The sequence below is a fragment of the Glandiceps talaboti genome, chromosome 4 (assembly GCF_964340395.1).
Source record: "Glandiceps talaboti chromosome 4, keGlaTala1.1, whole genome shotgun sequence".
Taxonomy (NCBI): domain Eukaryota; kingdom Metazoa; phylum Hemichordata; class Enteropneusta; family Spengelidae; genus Glandiceps; species Glandiceps talaboti.
Window position 1 is genome coordinate 12,895,953 of NC_135552.1, and position 17,965 is coordinate 12,913,917.

The following is a 17,965-nucleotide window of genomic DNA, read 5'->3' on the forward strand; positions in this document are numbered from 1 at the left end:
TGTTGGATTGATGCGTGCCGCTGGTGGAGAACGTGTGTAAGATTTGGGATCAAAATTCGTCTGTAAGTCAATTGTTAAATGATAAATTATTACTTTCTTGAATGAGAACATACACTTTTCGATTAAAGTGACGCACAGACTTATAGTGAAATGTACGCTCCTGTATTCGCAAACGATGCGAACAGAAACATACTGGAGCCGATATCATTCATCGGCTTCCTATCCAGTACCAGTCCCATGCATATTGTAATTCAAGTTATTGTGTTATTGTATGACATTTTGCATAAATGTTACTGAATTCCTCCCACTCTGGACGTTATGTTATACTTTTCAATGGGCGTATCAGGTCAAGGTACGGTCGTTCAAATGTATCCATGCACCGGATTGTGTTATCACATGCCACTGTGACCCACAGTGTCAGAGAGCTGAATTACTTCAGGCATGTGTAACAAGGTCACAAATCTAATAGTACTATAGTAATAGTAATACCGGAGTAATGTTATCGTTACACTTGCAGATGATTCTTGCAATTGTACTTTTATCTCAGTCTTATCACCAGACTACATTCAGATGAAAACAAACATGCAGTGATCATTTGTATATCTTTTACCCACTACTTTCAAACTTCGAATCAAAGTAGTGTTCTTACTAGCTGCAATAATTGTAGCATTTGATGTGATTTTGAGGGTTTTTTCATTCCGAAGTTTAACCCGAATCAAACGCTACAATTCCTCTAACGCAAGCGCAAATAGACGAGACCTCATTGAAAACGTGAGCGAGGTGTCAGTGTACCGCCCGTTTCAAAATGCTGCATGCCTTGCTATATTTGCCGATTTTTCACGGAATTGGGGTACCTCTGAACACTTCTTGGGTCTTGAAGGCTCCGTAATTAATGTTGGCGTTAGGAAATGACCGATATTTTGCCAGGTAAGGCCTAATTTAGCAGAAAAATCCGCCCAACTTTGCGATTCAAATCTGAATCGGTTCTGTCTATTTGCGTTTGTGTAAGAGGAATTGTAGCATTTGATTTGGGTTAAACTTCGGAACGAAAAAAGGCACAAAAACAGACGAAAAAAACCCTCAAAATCACATCAAACGCTACAATTATTGCAGCTATGTTCTTACCAAACCACAATACTACTACTAGATGTGGGACAATATTGACCCGGTATGTAAATATTATATGTGGAACGACCATTCAGAGCTTTGAAGGTGGTATGCAACGTAAAAGAGTGTGAAATTGATCTTAGTGGGCAGGTTTATTTTATTTTTGTATTTTGAGCCCTGATTAATTGTCTTATTTCCTTTCTTTGTTACAGAGAATGTTGTCGTCTAAGTGTTTTTTAGTGTTGTTAGTGTGTGTCTGGAGCGTACACAGTTTAGAAAACCAACATGGAGCTGAAATTGAAGACAATGAATTTGCTGAATTTGAAGATTTAGGGGACGAAGATGAGGATGATGTTACTATAACAACAGAGGGTGATGATGATGAAGAAGAAGAAGAAGAGGATGATGAGATACTAGATGAAGCAGAGTTTGAAGAAACTGTTGAAGATGATGTCACTGTTGAAGTAAGACCTCTTCAGTCATGATTTTCTTTAGCCTGTTAAAACTAAAATGGTCATTAATATCTGAAATGATTTGTAACCCCTATCAGAATAAAATTATAGGTGTGACATTTAGCAGTGAAGGCCACAGCTTTTCGAATCATATGAATTTGCGAGATTTCATACCCTGTTGGGAAACTATGATAACAGGGGAAGTCTGGTAAAACTGACACCATTCCTCGCACATTATGCAGTGATTTTGTGTTTGAACCCCAGTGAAGTTAGTGGGGATCTTTGGTAGATTTTACCTCTTTATCACCCTAACAAAAACACTGGTGAGGAATCCTGGTGAAACGATTGGATAGCTCAGCTATATTTTACCTACATGTACATGTACACCACCTCTAACAAAGCCACTGTCAAAGCATATTTTTCACAAGTCTACATTTCCTGACACATGTAGAACAGTGGACGTATATCGCATTATTTATTCCATTGGCGAGAATTCTAATTGTTTGTCATTGTCTGGTACGTCAGGATGAAGAAGACGAATTTGATCATTTTGAAGATGAGGAAGAATTTGAAGGTTTTGATTTCAAAGATATAAAGACTAGCAAAGGCAAATCAGAAGTACCGGACCTAAAAATTGCCAAGGTACGTCTGGTTGCACAGTCATCTCAGCTCTATCTGTACCACAGGTTAAACTTTGTCATGGAAATGATACAGATTTTATGCAAAATGTAGCAATTACAGATATAGTAAAATAACATATTTTTATAAAAAGTATGCCCTCTAGTGGTGCTTTGAAGGAGGGTCAAGTTTTAATGGTGGTTGCACCAGAGGAATCTGTAAATCATTTTGGCCATTTGTATTATTTTGATAAACAGTTTCACGCCAACACAAAATTACACACTTTCAGTATATTTGAGGTGACATTTGACAGATTTTCCATAATTCAAAGAAGTCAAAAGAAATATATTTTAAAAGTTGTGTTTTTTCTGTAATTCTGCATATTAACACTGAATCCATGAGGTATGGCCCTCACTGGACTTCTTGGGAGACAAGTGTTTATATGCTTAAAGAACTATCCAGTATAAATAAAGATTGTTATTATTATTATTAGATACAACACTGGTAGTTGAGCCTTCGGTTTGACTAAGCTAGACGAAAACTAAAACTATTGTTGCAACATGTTGATACAAGAGTGATAAGCTATTGAATGGATGTTGGTTTAATTATAGTCTCAGTATAAGGAGGCATCACAGAGTTTTATTGACAGAGTTCCATGAACTTGCAGCGTACTCTTTTGGGACTTCCATTGTTTATACTATGTTGATCACAGGGTGATTAGAATTGCACAACAGATGAATCGATAATACCAACTTGTGTAATCTACCACATTGAAGAAGCTGAACAATAGATTTAGTTTGCACCTATCTTAGTAAACCGAAGGCTGAATTACTAGAGTAATATTCCCTTATACATATTACAGTTGTATTTTAGTACAGTGTCACTCTTCACTTTTTTTCATAAAGTTATAGTTTAACAATATTTGTGTTGATTCTGATGTTCCATTCAAATCCCTTTGTGTGATAATTTGATTTGCAGGTTCCAGTTCACTTCAGTACTAATTGGGATAGTTACTACTTAGAACTCCTTATGATTGGTGGTCTAGTGGCCTACTGTTTAAATTTCTTGGCTGGCAAGTCAAAAAACCATAAACTAGCAACTGCCTGGTAAGTGAATAAATTGTTCACTCGTAAACTTTTCTGGCTGGCAAATTTTTGGTAAATCATAAACTAGCAATTGCTTTGTAAGTGAATAGGTAAATTTACTAATTAAATTTCCCGGTTGGCAAGTTTTGAGAAAAAAACACACCATAAATTAGTGACTGCCTGGTAAGCTTGATTTTATAAATTGACATGATGAACCTTATATTTTTTATTAATTTAAACTGAGAATAGAATTGAGTTTTCTTGAACAAAATAACAGCAGAAGTTTTAGACTGGTGCAGACTCTAAAGTTGGCAAAGTGTTGAATGTAGACAGGTTAACAATTACTAATTTTCATTTTGTTGACAGGTTACAAGCAAACAAAGAATTATTAGACAACAATTTCTCCATTGTTGGAGACGATGGCCAAGCTAAGGAAGCACAGTCTGGTATTCTTATGAAAGAAAGTGAAAATTTATATGCTCTGTGGTGTTCAGGGAGACAGTGCTGTGAAGGCATGCTTGTAGAATTGAAGGTAGGACAGTGTGAGAAGTGTGTGTTGGAAGTGTGTAAGTGTGTGTGTGTGTGTGTGTGTGCGTGTACATGTGTGTACAAGTGTGTGTGTATGTATGTATGCCTGTCACAGTCTCAGACTCTGTGTGTGTACATTTATGTCACTGTGTGCCACTGTATGTGGTATGTGTGACAGTGTGTATCCCCAAGTGTGTGTATGTGTGTAAGTAAGCAAGAGAATGTAGTGTCTAGTAAGTGTCCATTTCTTTAGAAAAAAATTGCAAAATATTAACCATTGCACCTGTCATACCTACTTATCAAATTCACTGAATATTCTCCTTGCATCTACTTTTTTAAGTAATATATTAGTGCAATCATTGGCCAGTTAGTATTCATTATGTACTACAATCCTTAAGTTGTATGTGTCATATATTTCATGATAATCACTTGAGAATATTCATAGCCCTCCGATGATGTACCAAATACCATCTGAACGTCCGATAAAGCACCATCAATGAATTTAACCTCTTTCCCAAATGTTTTTCCTATATGATCGTAATCGTAATCTTCATATTCAAATTCTTTCTTTCTTACAGTTTTTAAAGAGGCAAGACTTAGTCAGCATCATCAGTTCATATATGAGACCAACTTCTGATCAAGTCGTAAGTCAAGATATTTTGTTCTAAAATAATAATAATAATAATTAGATAATATCCCCCAATATTTTCCTTGTTCAGACAAGGATACGAGTCAATAGACGAGTCTCTCGATGAGTAGTGAGTGAATGAAGATTGGGAAATACAACCAATTTCAAACCATGCAGAAAACGTTAAGAAACTGGACTCTCTTCACTTTTAGATAGCAAGATTGAATGAGTACAGTTTCTTGCTACATTTTGTCTAAGTGAAATGAACTACACATGCCACAATACAGACATCAAATGAACACCACAAAGGACATTTTACGCGCCCTTCATAAGGTGTTTGGTACCAAGAAAAGTATTGGCACCCAAATGTCTGCATGGAGTTGCAATACATTTAAATGGTTTATTTCATTTAGACGAAATGTAGCAAAAAATATGATCTTACTATTGAAGTGTGGCATACATGTATGCTATTTCTTGTTGGGTTTCTGCGTGGTTGTATCAAACTAAAGCTGCATAGTTTTTTGAAATTCACTGTAGTTAGGTATACCTTGAGTATAATTTGAGAAAGAATATTGGTGATTTGAAAAATTTTGACTCAATAACACTAGTCCTGGTTACATGGGTGACTTGATTCACAGTAAACCAGCAATTCATTGACTTCACTCAAACAACAAGTCTACTTTATGTGGCCCTTTGTAATACAAAGTCATGTATGCATGCATTCTTGGAAGCAGCCATGCTCTTATGGAACAATATACCACTTGAAATACGTTCATCACCCACTGTTGATAAATTCAATGACATCAAGACACATCTGTTTGCAAGAGTTGTCTAACTTTTTACATTGATCTACTATTGTTCCTGTTCAGCACCATATATTGTATTGAATTTTGGCGCTAGACAAATTCTGTGATTGATTGATGGATTGAATGATATTTTGAATCAGTCTCCATCAGGAACTGCAAAATAATATAATTAAAACTTCAAACAGTCTCCTCATCCATTTCAATATTAAGAGTACATGTATACTGTGGAAATCCCAAATTCATATAATAATAATAATAATAATGTTGGTTGGGACACAATGGTGGTTCAAATCTTGCCCAAGGACTTCATCCATTCAGAAAAAATTGGCAAGGGCGAGGCCCGAAGCCAGCCACTCTAACCATTTGACCATCATGGCATCAATAACTGGGGTGAAAAAATAAGGAACAAACATAAACAAAATGTATTTTATAATATGTTTTGCCAAATTATGACAACACCACATGGATTGAAACTAAAGTTGTGGTGAGAATTTGGACAAAAAAACTGAAAGGAAACTCCTGTGAAAATGTCTCTATTAAACACATCACTGTCAATTATTCAATTATCTTCAACTACCTCATTGAAAGGTGATAGAAGTGCCTTGTGTTCTGTACACATATTTACATATTTGCATATTTACATACTTATATATTTACATACTTATATATTTACATATTTGCATATTTACATTCTTACATATTTGCATATTTTGTATATTTTTGTGATAGAGAATAGTTGTCAACATGAATTTGGATGACATGGACTCTTTTATATTTGCTGTGGCAAACAAGAAAACTGCTCTCAAATTACAGAAAGAAATGCAAGACTTGGTAAGTTTGTAGTCTAGATCATTTGTACTGGTGGATTTCAACTCACTTCCCCTCCACAGCCATGTAGACTTATGTATGTAATCTAATTTATGAAAACTGTTAGTGTAAGTGTTAGTATAATTTTACTCAAAATATGCCAGTATGAAGGATTTTGACTAATTGAACCCATAGTTTGAATGTTATCTATCAGTCAACAGTTTCTTTATCATTATTCTCTGTACCTGAAATAAAAAGAACATGGACTGACTCTCTGTCTACTGCATCTGTGAATAGAGGAGGTACAGCATTTTATCAGGAAGTAAATACATATGATTGTATGAACCAGTTTTAACATAATTATGTACAATGGTATAATTAATGTGATCTCACCATGCTGTCATACCCTACATTGAAGTGCATTGCCTTGTACCTTTCTATTTTTGGAATATAATTTGTTTGTTTATCTATGATTTCTGTTTTATTATTTTCAGAGTTTATACTGTCCTGATAAACGTGGTGGAGAAAAATACAATTTACCATCCTCCTTGGCAGTTGTTAGTGAAATGGGTGAGGTAGTCAATGCTATGTTAGACAGTAAGGTATGTTGAACATTAAGTTTGCATTATGACATGAACACACCCACACCCACATGCAGAGAGAGACAGAGAGACAGAGAGACAGACAGACACACACACACACACACACACACACACACACACACACACACACATACATACATACATACATACATACATACATACATACATTGTACATATATACATACAAAAACAGTACTCGCATAAACACCATACTAGCATACATGATAGGTTAAGAGCATGCATAGTCACAATACATTACACTTTATGGGAGTATAAAACTCCCAGTCAAACAACACACTTGTAAATACATATGCAGCAGTATAATTATGTACACAAACATATGCACGTACTCTAAAACACGTGCACACATACACACCTGTCCTAAGCCCTTCAAATATTTACTCACAAGATGAATTATTGATGTGTTACCAGCCTACAAGGATGGAACCAGTTCCTTCACAACTGCACAGCATATGAACATGTGTCATTCCATTCCATACAGATATCCATTTTCTGCAATGTGTGTGTGGGTGTCATTGCCACTGTGTGTATTGTGTTTGTGTCACCCTATGTACGTATGTGTCACTGAATGTTTGCGTATGTCTTTGTATCACTCAAGTGTGTATTGTGTTTGTTTGTGTGTGTGTGTGTGTGTGTGTGTGTGTGTGTGAATCAGAGTGTTTTTGTGTATGTGTGTGTATCACTCTGTGTGTACTGTGTCACTCACTGTCAATGTATGTATTGTGTTTGTGTGTGTGTGTCTGAGTGCATGTTTTGACTTTGCGTTACGTGACTTGCCTGACTTAATAAACTACTGAAACAATTTGGTATGTCTTGTTGACTGATCACTTATCGCAAGCGTCTTTATTAGTCATTAACAATGTTTTAATCTCTGAATATTCTCCTTGATTATATAAACATACATGATTACATACATACATAAACTCACAAATATATTTTCTGTTTGTAAAATCAGTGAACAAATGAACAATATAAAGTCTGGCAAAACCACAAAATCTGTCAAAAGTTTCTGTTTAAAGAAATTCAACTCAAAGTTAAACACATCAGTGAAAAGTTTCAAAAGTACAATGTGAAAGTGATGACTTTTATTTTTAAATTTATAACTTTTTCAAAGAATGATTTACATTGATATGTTAATACTAGAATGTATATGAGCACTTTGCTTACAACTTCATTTCCCCCTCTCGTTTAAAAAGTATTAAAAAAAACACTTTCATAATTTCAAATATTTGCAACTCTGTTAACTCTGTTCTCTGATCTCAATGCAACTTTTAATTTCTCCCAGAAAAGTCTCTGACCAACTTCATTTTCAGTCCATTTGATATATTTCTGGGTTAGTAATATCTTTCGTAAAACTCTTGGCATGTCTTTATCTGGAATTTCATGTAACAACACAAGGAGGAGAAGATTTCTCTTCTGTCGAAATAAATGATCTTGAGCCATTCTCATCTCAAAATAACACCACTCACTTTGTGCAAAGCCAGGTGACACTATCAACATAGTTTTGTGACTAGTCTCTATACTTTCAAGAATGTTGTCAAAAATATCAATACCTGGCATAAAATCACGTTCATGTAAACAGAGTTTGAAATTGGGTGGATCAATATTTTCCAAATGAGGAACTAACTGCTGCATGATCCAATCTCTGTTATTTTCATTGTAACAAACAAATGCATCATATCTGATATTCAATGGCTGCTCCTCATCATTAACTTGAAGTTGATAACCACCACGATTTAGTTTGATGAGGAAACAACCATAGCGTATATACCAACGAAAATAAACACAAAGTCCAATACAAATTGCTGAAAAGGCAAAAATACAAGTAATGGGTACTGCAATCATAAATGCTAGATTACATTTCCATCCAAAGGTCAAAGTTATCACAGACTTTCCGTTCATATTGTACGGCTCTACACATTTGATAATGGATGGTTTCACATAGACTTTTCTGTCAGTTTTCATCCATTCTACAAAATCCTTCATTTTGCATTCTGAGCAGTCTAAACGATTATTCTCAAATCTAAAAGTTGTCAAATTATGTAGATTTTTCAGTGCATGTACATTAATTTGACTGATTTGTGTGTTCACAAGGGTCAATATTTCTAAATGAGATAATGTTGGCAGCAAATCCACCATGAATTTACTTGTTAGGTCTTGTGCACCAATTAAAGACAGTTCTTTCAGATTTGGAAATAATTCTATAAACCTAAAAGTATCCACTGGGTTTGTAAAATGCACATTCTTGAGTGCTAATGATTCCAAGGAAGGGAGTGAAGTGCTGTTAATGAGTGTATCAAAATTGTTCTCAACTGTTAGAGTTTGCAAACTTGACATATTGTGGAAAAGGCCTATGAAGTATTCACATTTTTCTATGCAATTTATATATAAATGTTTCAGTGACGGAATGTGAAAATTTGCTCGACTGTGAGAGAACGTTGTTGTCAATGTTTTGAGATTTGGAAGGTTTTTCAAGTCAATTTTCTGAAGACGACGCAGAGATTTGTCTTCATTGTGTTCAACATTCAGTGATTCTAGAGAAATTAGTGGAGAAAATTTCTCATAAGTTAGCTGCGCTAGAGCATTATAGGACAGATCTAATATTTTCAATTTTATCAATACTGAGAAGGCCTCGGGGTGAATGTAGGTAATACTGTTGTGAGACATATGTAACTCTATGAGAGAAGTCATTTGGGCCAAAGAATTGGAAAGAATCTCACCTTTTAACCCATTGTTATCCAGATACAGGAATTGTAAAGTTTTGAGATTCTGTAAATTTTCCAACAATTCTTGCATTGTGTAAGATCCTTGAAAGGTATTCTCCTGTATCTGTAATGTTGTCAGCGATGTCAAATCATTAAAAACGCCATATGGAATGTTATAGAAGTCATTCTTTTGTAATCTCAAAGTTTTCAAATTGGGTAATCCTTTGAACATTCTTCTTGTAAAATTAACTTGTGGATTTCCTGTTAATTCCAAAGTTATCAAATATGGCAGCCATTGGAAAACTCCAGCAGACAAGTTGGTTCCTCCCACATATGTATGATTTATAAATAGCGCTTCTAATTTTGTTGTTCTCAAACCTTTGAAAGTGCTACTTGTGATCCTTAATGCTGTTCTTCCATTCCCCAAATGCAGAGATTTGATGTCAGAATGTTCGAGATCGTAGAGTAACTTCTCCAGACATTCACCATTGATTGGATTATCAGTCAAGTCCAACTTTGTAGCTCTAACTGCATTAAATGTACCATTAACGGAACAGTTCAAATTATTGTCTGATAAACTCAGCTGCTTCAGTTGGACATCCCCAAATGTTATACTCTGTATATTGGAATCATTGATGTTACTGTTATTAAGAGAAACTACCTCTAGTTTTGGAAAGTCTCCCAAATCAACGTCTCCACAGTCACTGTTAAAACCAACACCTGAAAATTTAATAATTTCTAGATTTGTCAAAGGTTTCAATGACTGACATGGAAAACAGACAAAGTCGTTAAAACGCAAATCCAATTTTCGTAGTTTCTTCAGGTCTTTAAATGCATCATCTGCCACTTCAGTTATTGAATTTCCATCCAGATATAACTCTTGCAAATGTCCAAGCCCATGCAAAGATGAAGATGACAGCATTTGAATTTCTGTAAAACCTAGATCAAGTGTTATCAAATTTCTCAGGGGAGCGAAGACGTTAGCCATACTGCCTAACAATCTGTTTCCAAACAGGTCCAATATTTCTAGTTTAGAGACATCCCTGAAAGCATATGCTTCGATATAGGAAATCAGATTTGATGACATACGTAGTACTTTCAAGTGATGAAGTCCTTTCAGAGAGTTAGAATTGAGAGTTTCTATTTCATTGTTGGCGAGATCTAGATACTGCAGTTTCCCAACAGCTGCCAAACTGCCTGGTGGTATAGATGTGATCTCATTATCATTTAGATCAAGATGTTTTGCAAATGTTGGTAAATTCCCAGGAACTCTATCCAATTCTCTCCAACTGCAGTCAACATACGACTGATTGTACACCTTACATATTGCATCTGAGATGACCACAGGAATATCAACAATCAGAAGTAAGATTCCCAGCTGGAGAACTGTATAGTATGTCATCCACATCTTGTCAAGTTGGTTGTTTAGCATCAAATGACAACATCAGCTGTGTAAGAAGAAATCTCTCAGATCTTGTATTCTAACTCAGTTGATGTATTTCACAGTTGTAACTTGGTGATTGTGAACTGAACTGAACTGTATGTTCATCCAGCAACTTCATGTGTTGCAACTAGATGATAGTGAACTGAACTAAACTGTATATGTTAATCCAGCAACTCCTCATATGAAATGATGACATCATATGATTTAGTGTTGCTATAAAAGGCTTAGGAAACACTTTTATATCGCATAGAGGTGTATTCTGTTTGACCGTCATTTCCTGTGCTTCCTGCAGTATGGGAATACATGTAAGTTACCTGGAACTGTTGGTAACTTGTCATTCATGTTGAAATGTGAAGAATGTATGCCAAGTGTATAGATCTAATAAACAAACAGTTCTTTGTGTAGCTTATCATGTGACTTGTTGTAGCAATTAAAAGGCTCAGGAAACACTTTTATGCAGACCTTTTGGCATAGAGGTCAACTCTGTTTGACCTTCATTTCCTGTGCTTCCTGCAGTATGGGAATACATGTGTTTTAAGTTACCTGGAACTGTTGGTGACTTGTATGATTTACTTTTTCATTTCATTCATGTTGAGATATGGAGAATGTATGCCATATATGGAGAATGCATGCCAAATCTGGAGAATGTATGCCAAATATGGAGAATGTATGCCAAATATGGAGAATGTATGCCAAATATGGAGAATGTATCATTTTATGCCAGATATTGAGAATGTATGCCAAGTGTATAGATATAATGAACAAGCAGTTCATAGTTAATCATTTTATTTGGTAATTTTTGAGTTTGACATGAATCGGTTGATCGAAAGCTTATTTTACACTGAAAACGGACCAAGATTAGGTATTTGGGTGGCACCATGTATGAAAGTGAAAGATGACATCATTGAAATCCTTATTAGTAATTATCAATGGTATCAGTTGTGTATTACTGTGGTCTGACTCTTGGGTCATGTGGGTCTCAATCAGTTTTGTGTACATTGCTAATACAAATTGAACTTATGAGTTTCATCATTTGAATGAAGACAAGATTAAATTTAGATAATCAACATCTAAACAAGTTCATAGCAGTATTGTGAAATAAATACAGTGGACATAAACAACTTTTATTACTCTTAAGTTGTGATTTCTACTATTTTATACTAACAGACACATGCACAAATGAGTTCTTGCTTAATGGTGTGGGTTTGAAAAACTTAGCTTAAATATGATTTGTATTGATACAACTGAGAAAATTTGTGTGTGTGTGTGTGTGTGTGTTTATGTTTCAAATAATGTATTACAATACGGTGTCAAATATTTAGTGAACTGCTTGCCTAGTTTTATAAGGCCAATTATATTATATCATGCTACTATGCGCCATTCTGATTGGATAATAACTGTGGTAAAATCCCATTTTACCACGGCTGGCAGTGGTAAAATGGGCCCCTAAACTAGCATATGAATAGTACATACAAGCTGAATGTGTTCGTTCTTATACCAATAAGTTAACACTTCCCCAGAGTAAAGGTGTGTCAGGTATCCTGTACAATAGTTTGGGTTACAGTAGTCCAAATAATTCCACTGATGACCTTGCGATCGAAAGCAACAATCGATCAGTGGCTTCAACATCACTGATAAGGTACAAGTTCACCCCATGCAACGAGCCGTCTCAGCGTCCTACTCTCGTTACGCGTTGAATCGAGCAAAACCGATTTAACTTTTAACCATCAGTTAAGGTGCGTCAGGATTATTTCGAAACTGTACATTTTCAGGTTCGGTCAATGTTCAATTTGTTACCTATTAAATTAAAGTAGACTGTGTAACGTCGCGTCTCTGATTTACTGTCTCGCGCTTTCTCCGATTCAACGCCGAGACATCTATTTTTAGCAGTGTACAAGATTGTATTGTTCTTATGTAAATATCCAAACAAAATTGTTACTTTCTTTGACCCCTTGCCCCGTTTTCTTCGTTGCTAGTTTTCAACGCGTTTTCGTTATGCATTATATGATGTAAATAATGTAATTTATCAATGCAATGCAATGCATTGCAATGCAGTGTATGGTTGTGTTCATGCTGTGTGTGTGGGGGCTACATGAACGTATCCACTCATTAAAATATGCTCGTTCCCGACGATCTATTACCGACGATCTTTTTCTGTACGTGCGAATTCGCCTTTTCGGGCATATAAATAACCACAGAATCACATTTAGAAGAAATAGACACACATTTTGATATAATATAATAGCAATAACTCCCGCCGAAGGCGGGTATACACTCGAATTTGGTACAATTCGCTCCATATAGCACTCGCCATTCGGCTCGTGCTATATGTCGCGAATTGTACCAAAATCTCGTGTATACCCGCCTTCGGCGGGGGTTATTGCTTAATTATACCATGCACAAGCCAAATTATTGTCTTTGAACAGAAAATATGGATTATATACCCTGGTCGTTCTACATCACTGGTAGTGTGGTGCTCAAAATATGAGTCAAAACGTTCCAAATCACATTATTTATCCTGATTTTCATGAATTATGCTTGAGGAGGTAATAATTATATTATTCCCCAATGTTTTTCTTCATTCAGTTGGAAAATACTCAATTCATGTCCCAAGTGTGTGTAACTACTCGTCTAACGACTCGTAGTGACAAGGCCACTTAGATCACTCATATTTTCCTTGGCTGAACAAAGGAAAATATCGAGGAATAATATATAATTATCTTACTATCCATATTACTAAAATTAACATTATAGAAATGATATAATAGTCTACCGATACAGGTATATGTCACTGTTGACACGTGTTGGCTGAATTGGGTCCAAAAATTTTGTTCATTTCATATATAATTAATGATAAATAATGAAGAAAAAGAAAACTTCTATCACTTTCATGACTGAGCATATTAAGGGTTTTTGTTAAAAAGTAACAAGACAGACATATATGTATGATGTGCAGCACAGAAATAGTGTACAAGTGTCTTGTACTATGTAACAAACAAGTAAGTACATGTACAAGTGTCTAGTACTTTATTCGGTTTAATACAAATAATGTACAAGTGCCAAGTATTATGTTCAATGTAAAAAAAATATGTTGAAACAGAAACAATGTTCAAGGGTACAGCACACATTTTAATGCAACAGATGAAAGTGTTCAAGTGTCTAGTACAATGTTCAATGCAACAGATATAGTGTTCAAGTTTCTTGTACATCATTCTATGTAAGTGTGTTCATTGACAAGTGTCCAGTTCTATGTCACACAAATATGTTCAAATGTCTAGTACTATGTTCTCTGTAAGACAGAAGTGATGTACAAGTGCCAGTTACATTCAATGTAATATAAATATCATCGGTATCTAGTGCTATGTAACACACATATGTGTCTAATACTATGTTCTATGTCACACAAATGTTGTTCAAGTGTCTAGTACTATGCTGTGTAAGTCATTATCTGATAGCCATGATCTTCATCATATAACAATACTTGGTAAAACGTGGCACACAGCACTTAACTATATCAAATGTACATGAATCTGAATATTAATGTTTTTCTGTATAAACTTCATAAATCATAGATTTATTGAAAATTAAAATAATGTAGCTTTATGTCAAGTGGTCCGAAGTATTGCTAAATTTGTCTCAAATTGACCCACCACCCATGCTACGCCATTTCATAACAATAACAAACTTTAAAGAATTCATCTCTGAATATTGTCCTTGATTATACTGGTAGCTGGTAAATGATGTATAACACAAACACAGAAAGTAAATGTTCATCCTAACTTGTAACAATGAACAGGCAAAAAATAAACAAAGGTAGGCAAAAAACCATAAAATCTACCAAACCTTTGTTACAATGATGTGTACAACTCAAAGTTTAACACATCAGAGAAAGTAAATGGCCATACTAAAAATCAATTATATAGATTAGTATTAAAATCAACTACTGTTTTCAATATTTTGAGATGAAACTGATTTGACATTTTGCCGACAAATATTGTTGTCCGGGGGGGGGGGGGGGGGGGGGGGGGGGGGGGCGACTGTTACAATGGCTCCGTCAATCCGTAATACATCATTTCTCAGACATGATGCAATATTCGATTTCTTTCAAACATAGCACAAAGGTGAAATATCACATGGAACATATGCCTGTTACTTTGTTTTGTGATATGTGCAAATATGACCAAATTGCAGCCATATTTGTAGCTGAAAATCAATATTTACTGCATAACTCAAAAACTGTAATACATGTACATAGAGACTCCACTCAAGTGTCTACCCCATATTGTCATATGCAAGCTATCTTTTGAGACCTTGAACTTCAGGTCAATTATCATATTCAAGCCAATTCCTGCTTTCACAGACATATTGTAGTAGTTAGATATTGCTAATTCCTTTTAAATCATGTTTACAAGTAATTATTGAAGAAAGGAACTATACACAAGTTTTATTTTTGGTGCTGATATCACTTTCACTGAACGACATCCATATTTGTAGTAACTAAAAACTAATTATATTGCAGACTAAATTCATGTGTCTACCCCATATTGCCATGTTTAAATTTTCTTTTGAGAGTCATTGACCTTTGGCCTTGACCAGGATTTGAGGGGTCAAGTGTCTTCTATGAAGACTTGCTATTTGTATAATTATTTCTTTTGAAAATCCGAATCAGCTATAGACAGTAATTAACATTGCTAATATTGGTTTCACTTATGTATGGATTGTATTAACAACTGCTTAAAGTCTCAATTGTGATAAAAGTGTGAAAAAAGCACTTTCATAATATCAGATATTTGAAACTCTGTTAACTCTGTTCTCAGATCTTAATTCAACTTTCAGTTTCTCCCTGAAAAGTCTCTGACCAACTTCGTTTTCAGTCCATTTGATATATTTCTGGGTCAGTAACATCTTTCGTAAAACTCGTGGCATGTCATTATCTGGAATTTCACGCAACAAGACAAGGAGGAGAAGATTTCTCTTCTGTCGAAATAAATGATCTTGAGCCATTCTCATCTCAAAATAACACCACTCACTTTGTGCAAAGCCAGGTGACAGAATCAACATAGTTTTGTGACTAGTCTCTATACTTTCAAGAATGTTGTCAAAAATATCAATACCTGGCATAAAATCACGTTCATGTAAACAGAGTTTGAAATTTGGTGGGTCAATATTTTCCAAATGAGGAACTAATTGCTGCATGATCCAATCTCTGTCATTTTCATTGTAACAAACAAATGCATCATATCTGATATTCAATGGCTGCTCCTCATCATTAACTTGGAGTTGATAACCACCACGCTTTAATTTGATGAGGAAACAACCATAGCGTATATACCAACGAAAACGAACACAAAGTCCAATACAAATTGCTGAGAAGGCAAAAATACAAGTAACAGGTACTGAAATCATAAATGCTAGATTACATTCCCATCCAAAGGTCAAAGTTAACACAGACTTTCCATTCATGTTGTATGGATCTACACATCTGAGATCAGATAGTTGAACTTTAACTTTTCTGTCAGTTTTCATCCATTCTACGAAATCCTTCAGTTTACATTCTGAGCAGTCTAAATGATTTTGTCGCATTGTCAAAAGTGTCAAATGTTGAAATGTTATCAGAGCGTCTTTCTTAATTTCACTGATTTTTGTGTTCACAAGACTGAGTGCCGTCAAATGTTTAAATTTTGGCAGCAGGTCCACCATGAATTTATTAGTCAGGTCTTGTACATCAGTCAGAGACAGTTCTTTTACATTTGGGTATAGATTTATGAACTCAAAAATATGAGATGGATTTTCAAAACATACATTCTTAAGTGTTAATGATATCAGAGAAGGAAATGTATTGTTTGGAATGAGTGAAAGACATGTGTTCTCAATACTTAGAGCTTTCAGACTTGACATATCAAGAAAATATTCAAAATTGTCACAAAAAGCCGCCTCTCGTAAACCAGTTATGAACAAACGTTTGAGTGACTGTGTTTTGAAGTGATACCAAGCATAGGCAACAGTCATCCTTAGTGTCTCCAGATTTTTAAGTTTCTCCAAATAACTTAGTGGATATGCAATGTTCACACCACTGTTTTTAACATTAAGTGACTCCAGTGAAATCAGTTCAGAAAATAAAGTATAATTCAGGCTGTCTAGAATGTTATTAGACAAATCTAATGTTTTCAGTGTACTCAATGAAGAGAATGCTCTTGAGTGAATGTAAGTTATCCTGTTATAGGACATACTCAATTCTATCAGAGAAGTCATGTGTATAAAAGCATCAGAAGGAATTTCACCTTTTAAGTTATTGTTATCCAGATGCAAGTATTGTAAAGTGGTGAGATCTTGTAGATTTTTCAGCAATTCTTCCATTGTGTAGTATCTTCTAAAGGTATTCATAAGTATGTTCAATGTTGTCAGAGATGTCAAATCTTTGAAAACTCCACTTGGAATGTGACCGAAGTCATTGTTTTGTAGTCTCAAAGTCTTTAAATTTTGTAAGCCATTGAATATTGTCGGTAGAAGTAGGAACTGATGATTTTGAACTATTTCTAATGTTTTCAAGTGTGGCAGCCATTGGAATACTCCAGCAGACAAGTTGATTCCTCCAACATACATATTTTGTATCAACAGTTCTTCTAACTTGGACATTCTCAAACCTTTGAAAGTAGTACTTGTAATCCTTAATGCTGAAGTTCTTCTGTTTCTGTTCCCTAATGTCAGAGATTTGATGTCAGAATGTTCGAGATCATACAGTAACTTCTCCAGACATTCACCATTGATTGGATTATCAGTCAGGTCCAGCTTTGTAGCTCTGACTGCATTAAATGTACCATTAATTGGACAGTTCAAATCATTGTATGATAAACTCAGCTGCTGCAGTTGGACATCCTCAAATGTCATACTCTGTATATTTGAGTCAGTTATGTTACTATGTGCAAGAGAAAGCATGCTTAGTTTTGTAAACTCTCCAAAATCAATATCCTCACATTTACTGTCAAATGTGAAGTTCACATATGAAAAATCAATTATTTCAATATATCTCAAAGGTTTGAGGGCTTTAACTGGAAAACAGACAAAGTAGTTTGAACTCAAATCTAATATTCTCAGTTTCTTCAGGTCTTTAAACGTATCATCTGCTAATTCACTTATTGAATTTCCGATTAGATATAGTTCT

The 17,965-nt window shown here is 35.0% G+C and overlaps 1 protein-coding gene across 1 annotated transcript in view; it reads left to right on the forward strand.

Moving 5' to 3' along the window:
* LOC144433599 (PAT complex subunit CCDC47-like) overlaps positions 1-17,965 on the forward strand; it is a 40,282-nt gene continuing 22,317 nt past the window's right edge. Inside the window, exons 1-8 of the mRNA XM_078121929.1 lie at positions 1-62; positions 1,320-1,571; positions 2,085-2,201; positions 3,156-3,283; positions 3,629-3,794; positions 4,369-4,434; positions 5,954-6,055; positions 6,526-6,633. Of these exons, the coding sequence (XP_077978055.1) occupies positions 1,323-1,571; positions 2,085-2,201; positions 3,156-3,283; positions 3,629-3,794; positions 4,369-4,434; positions 5,954-6,055; positions 6,526-6,633 (936 nt within the window). The 5' untranslated portion in view covers positions 1-62; positions 1,320-1,322. The remainder of the gene's footprint in view (positions 63-1,319; positions 1,572-2,084; positions 2,202-3,155; positions 3,284-3,628; positions 3,795-4,368; positions 4,435-5,953; positions 6,056-6,525; positions 6,634-17,965) is intronic.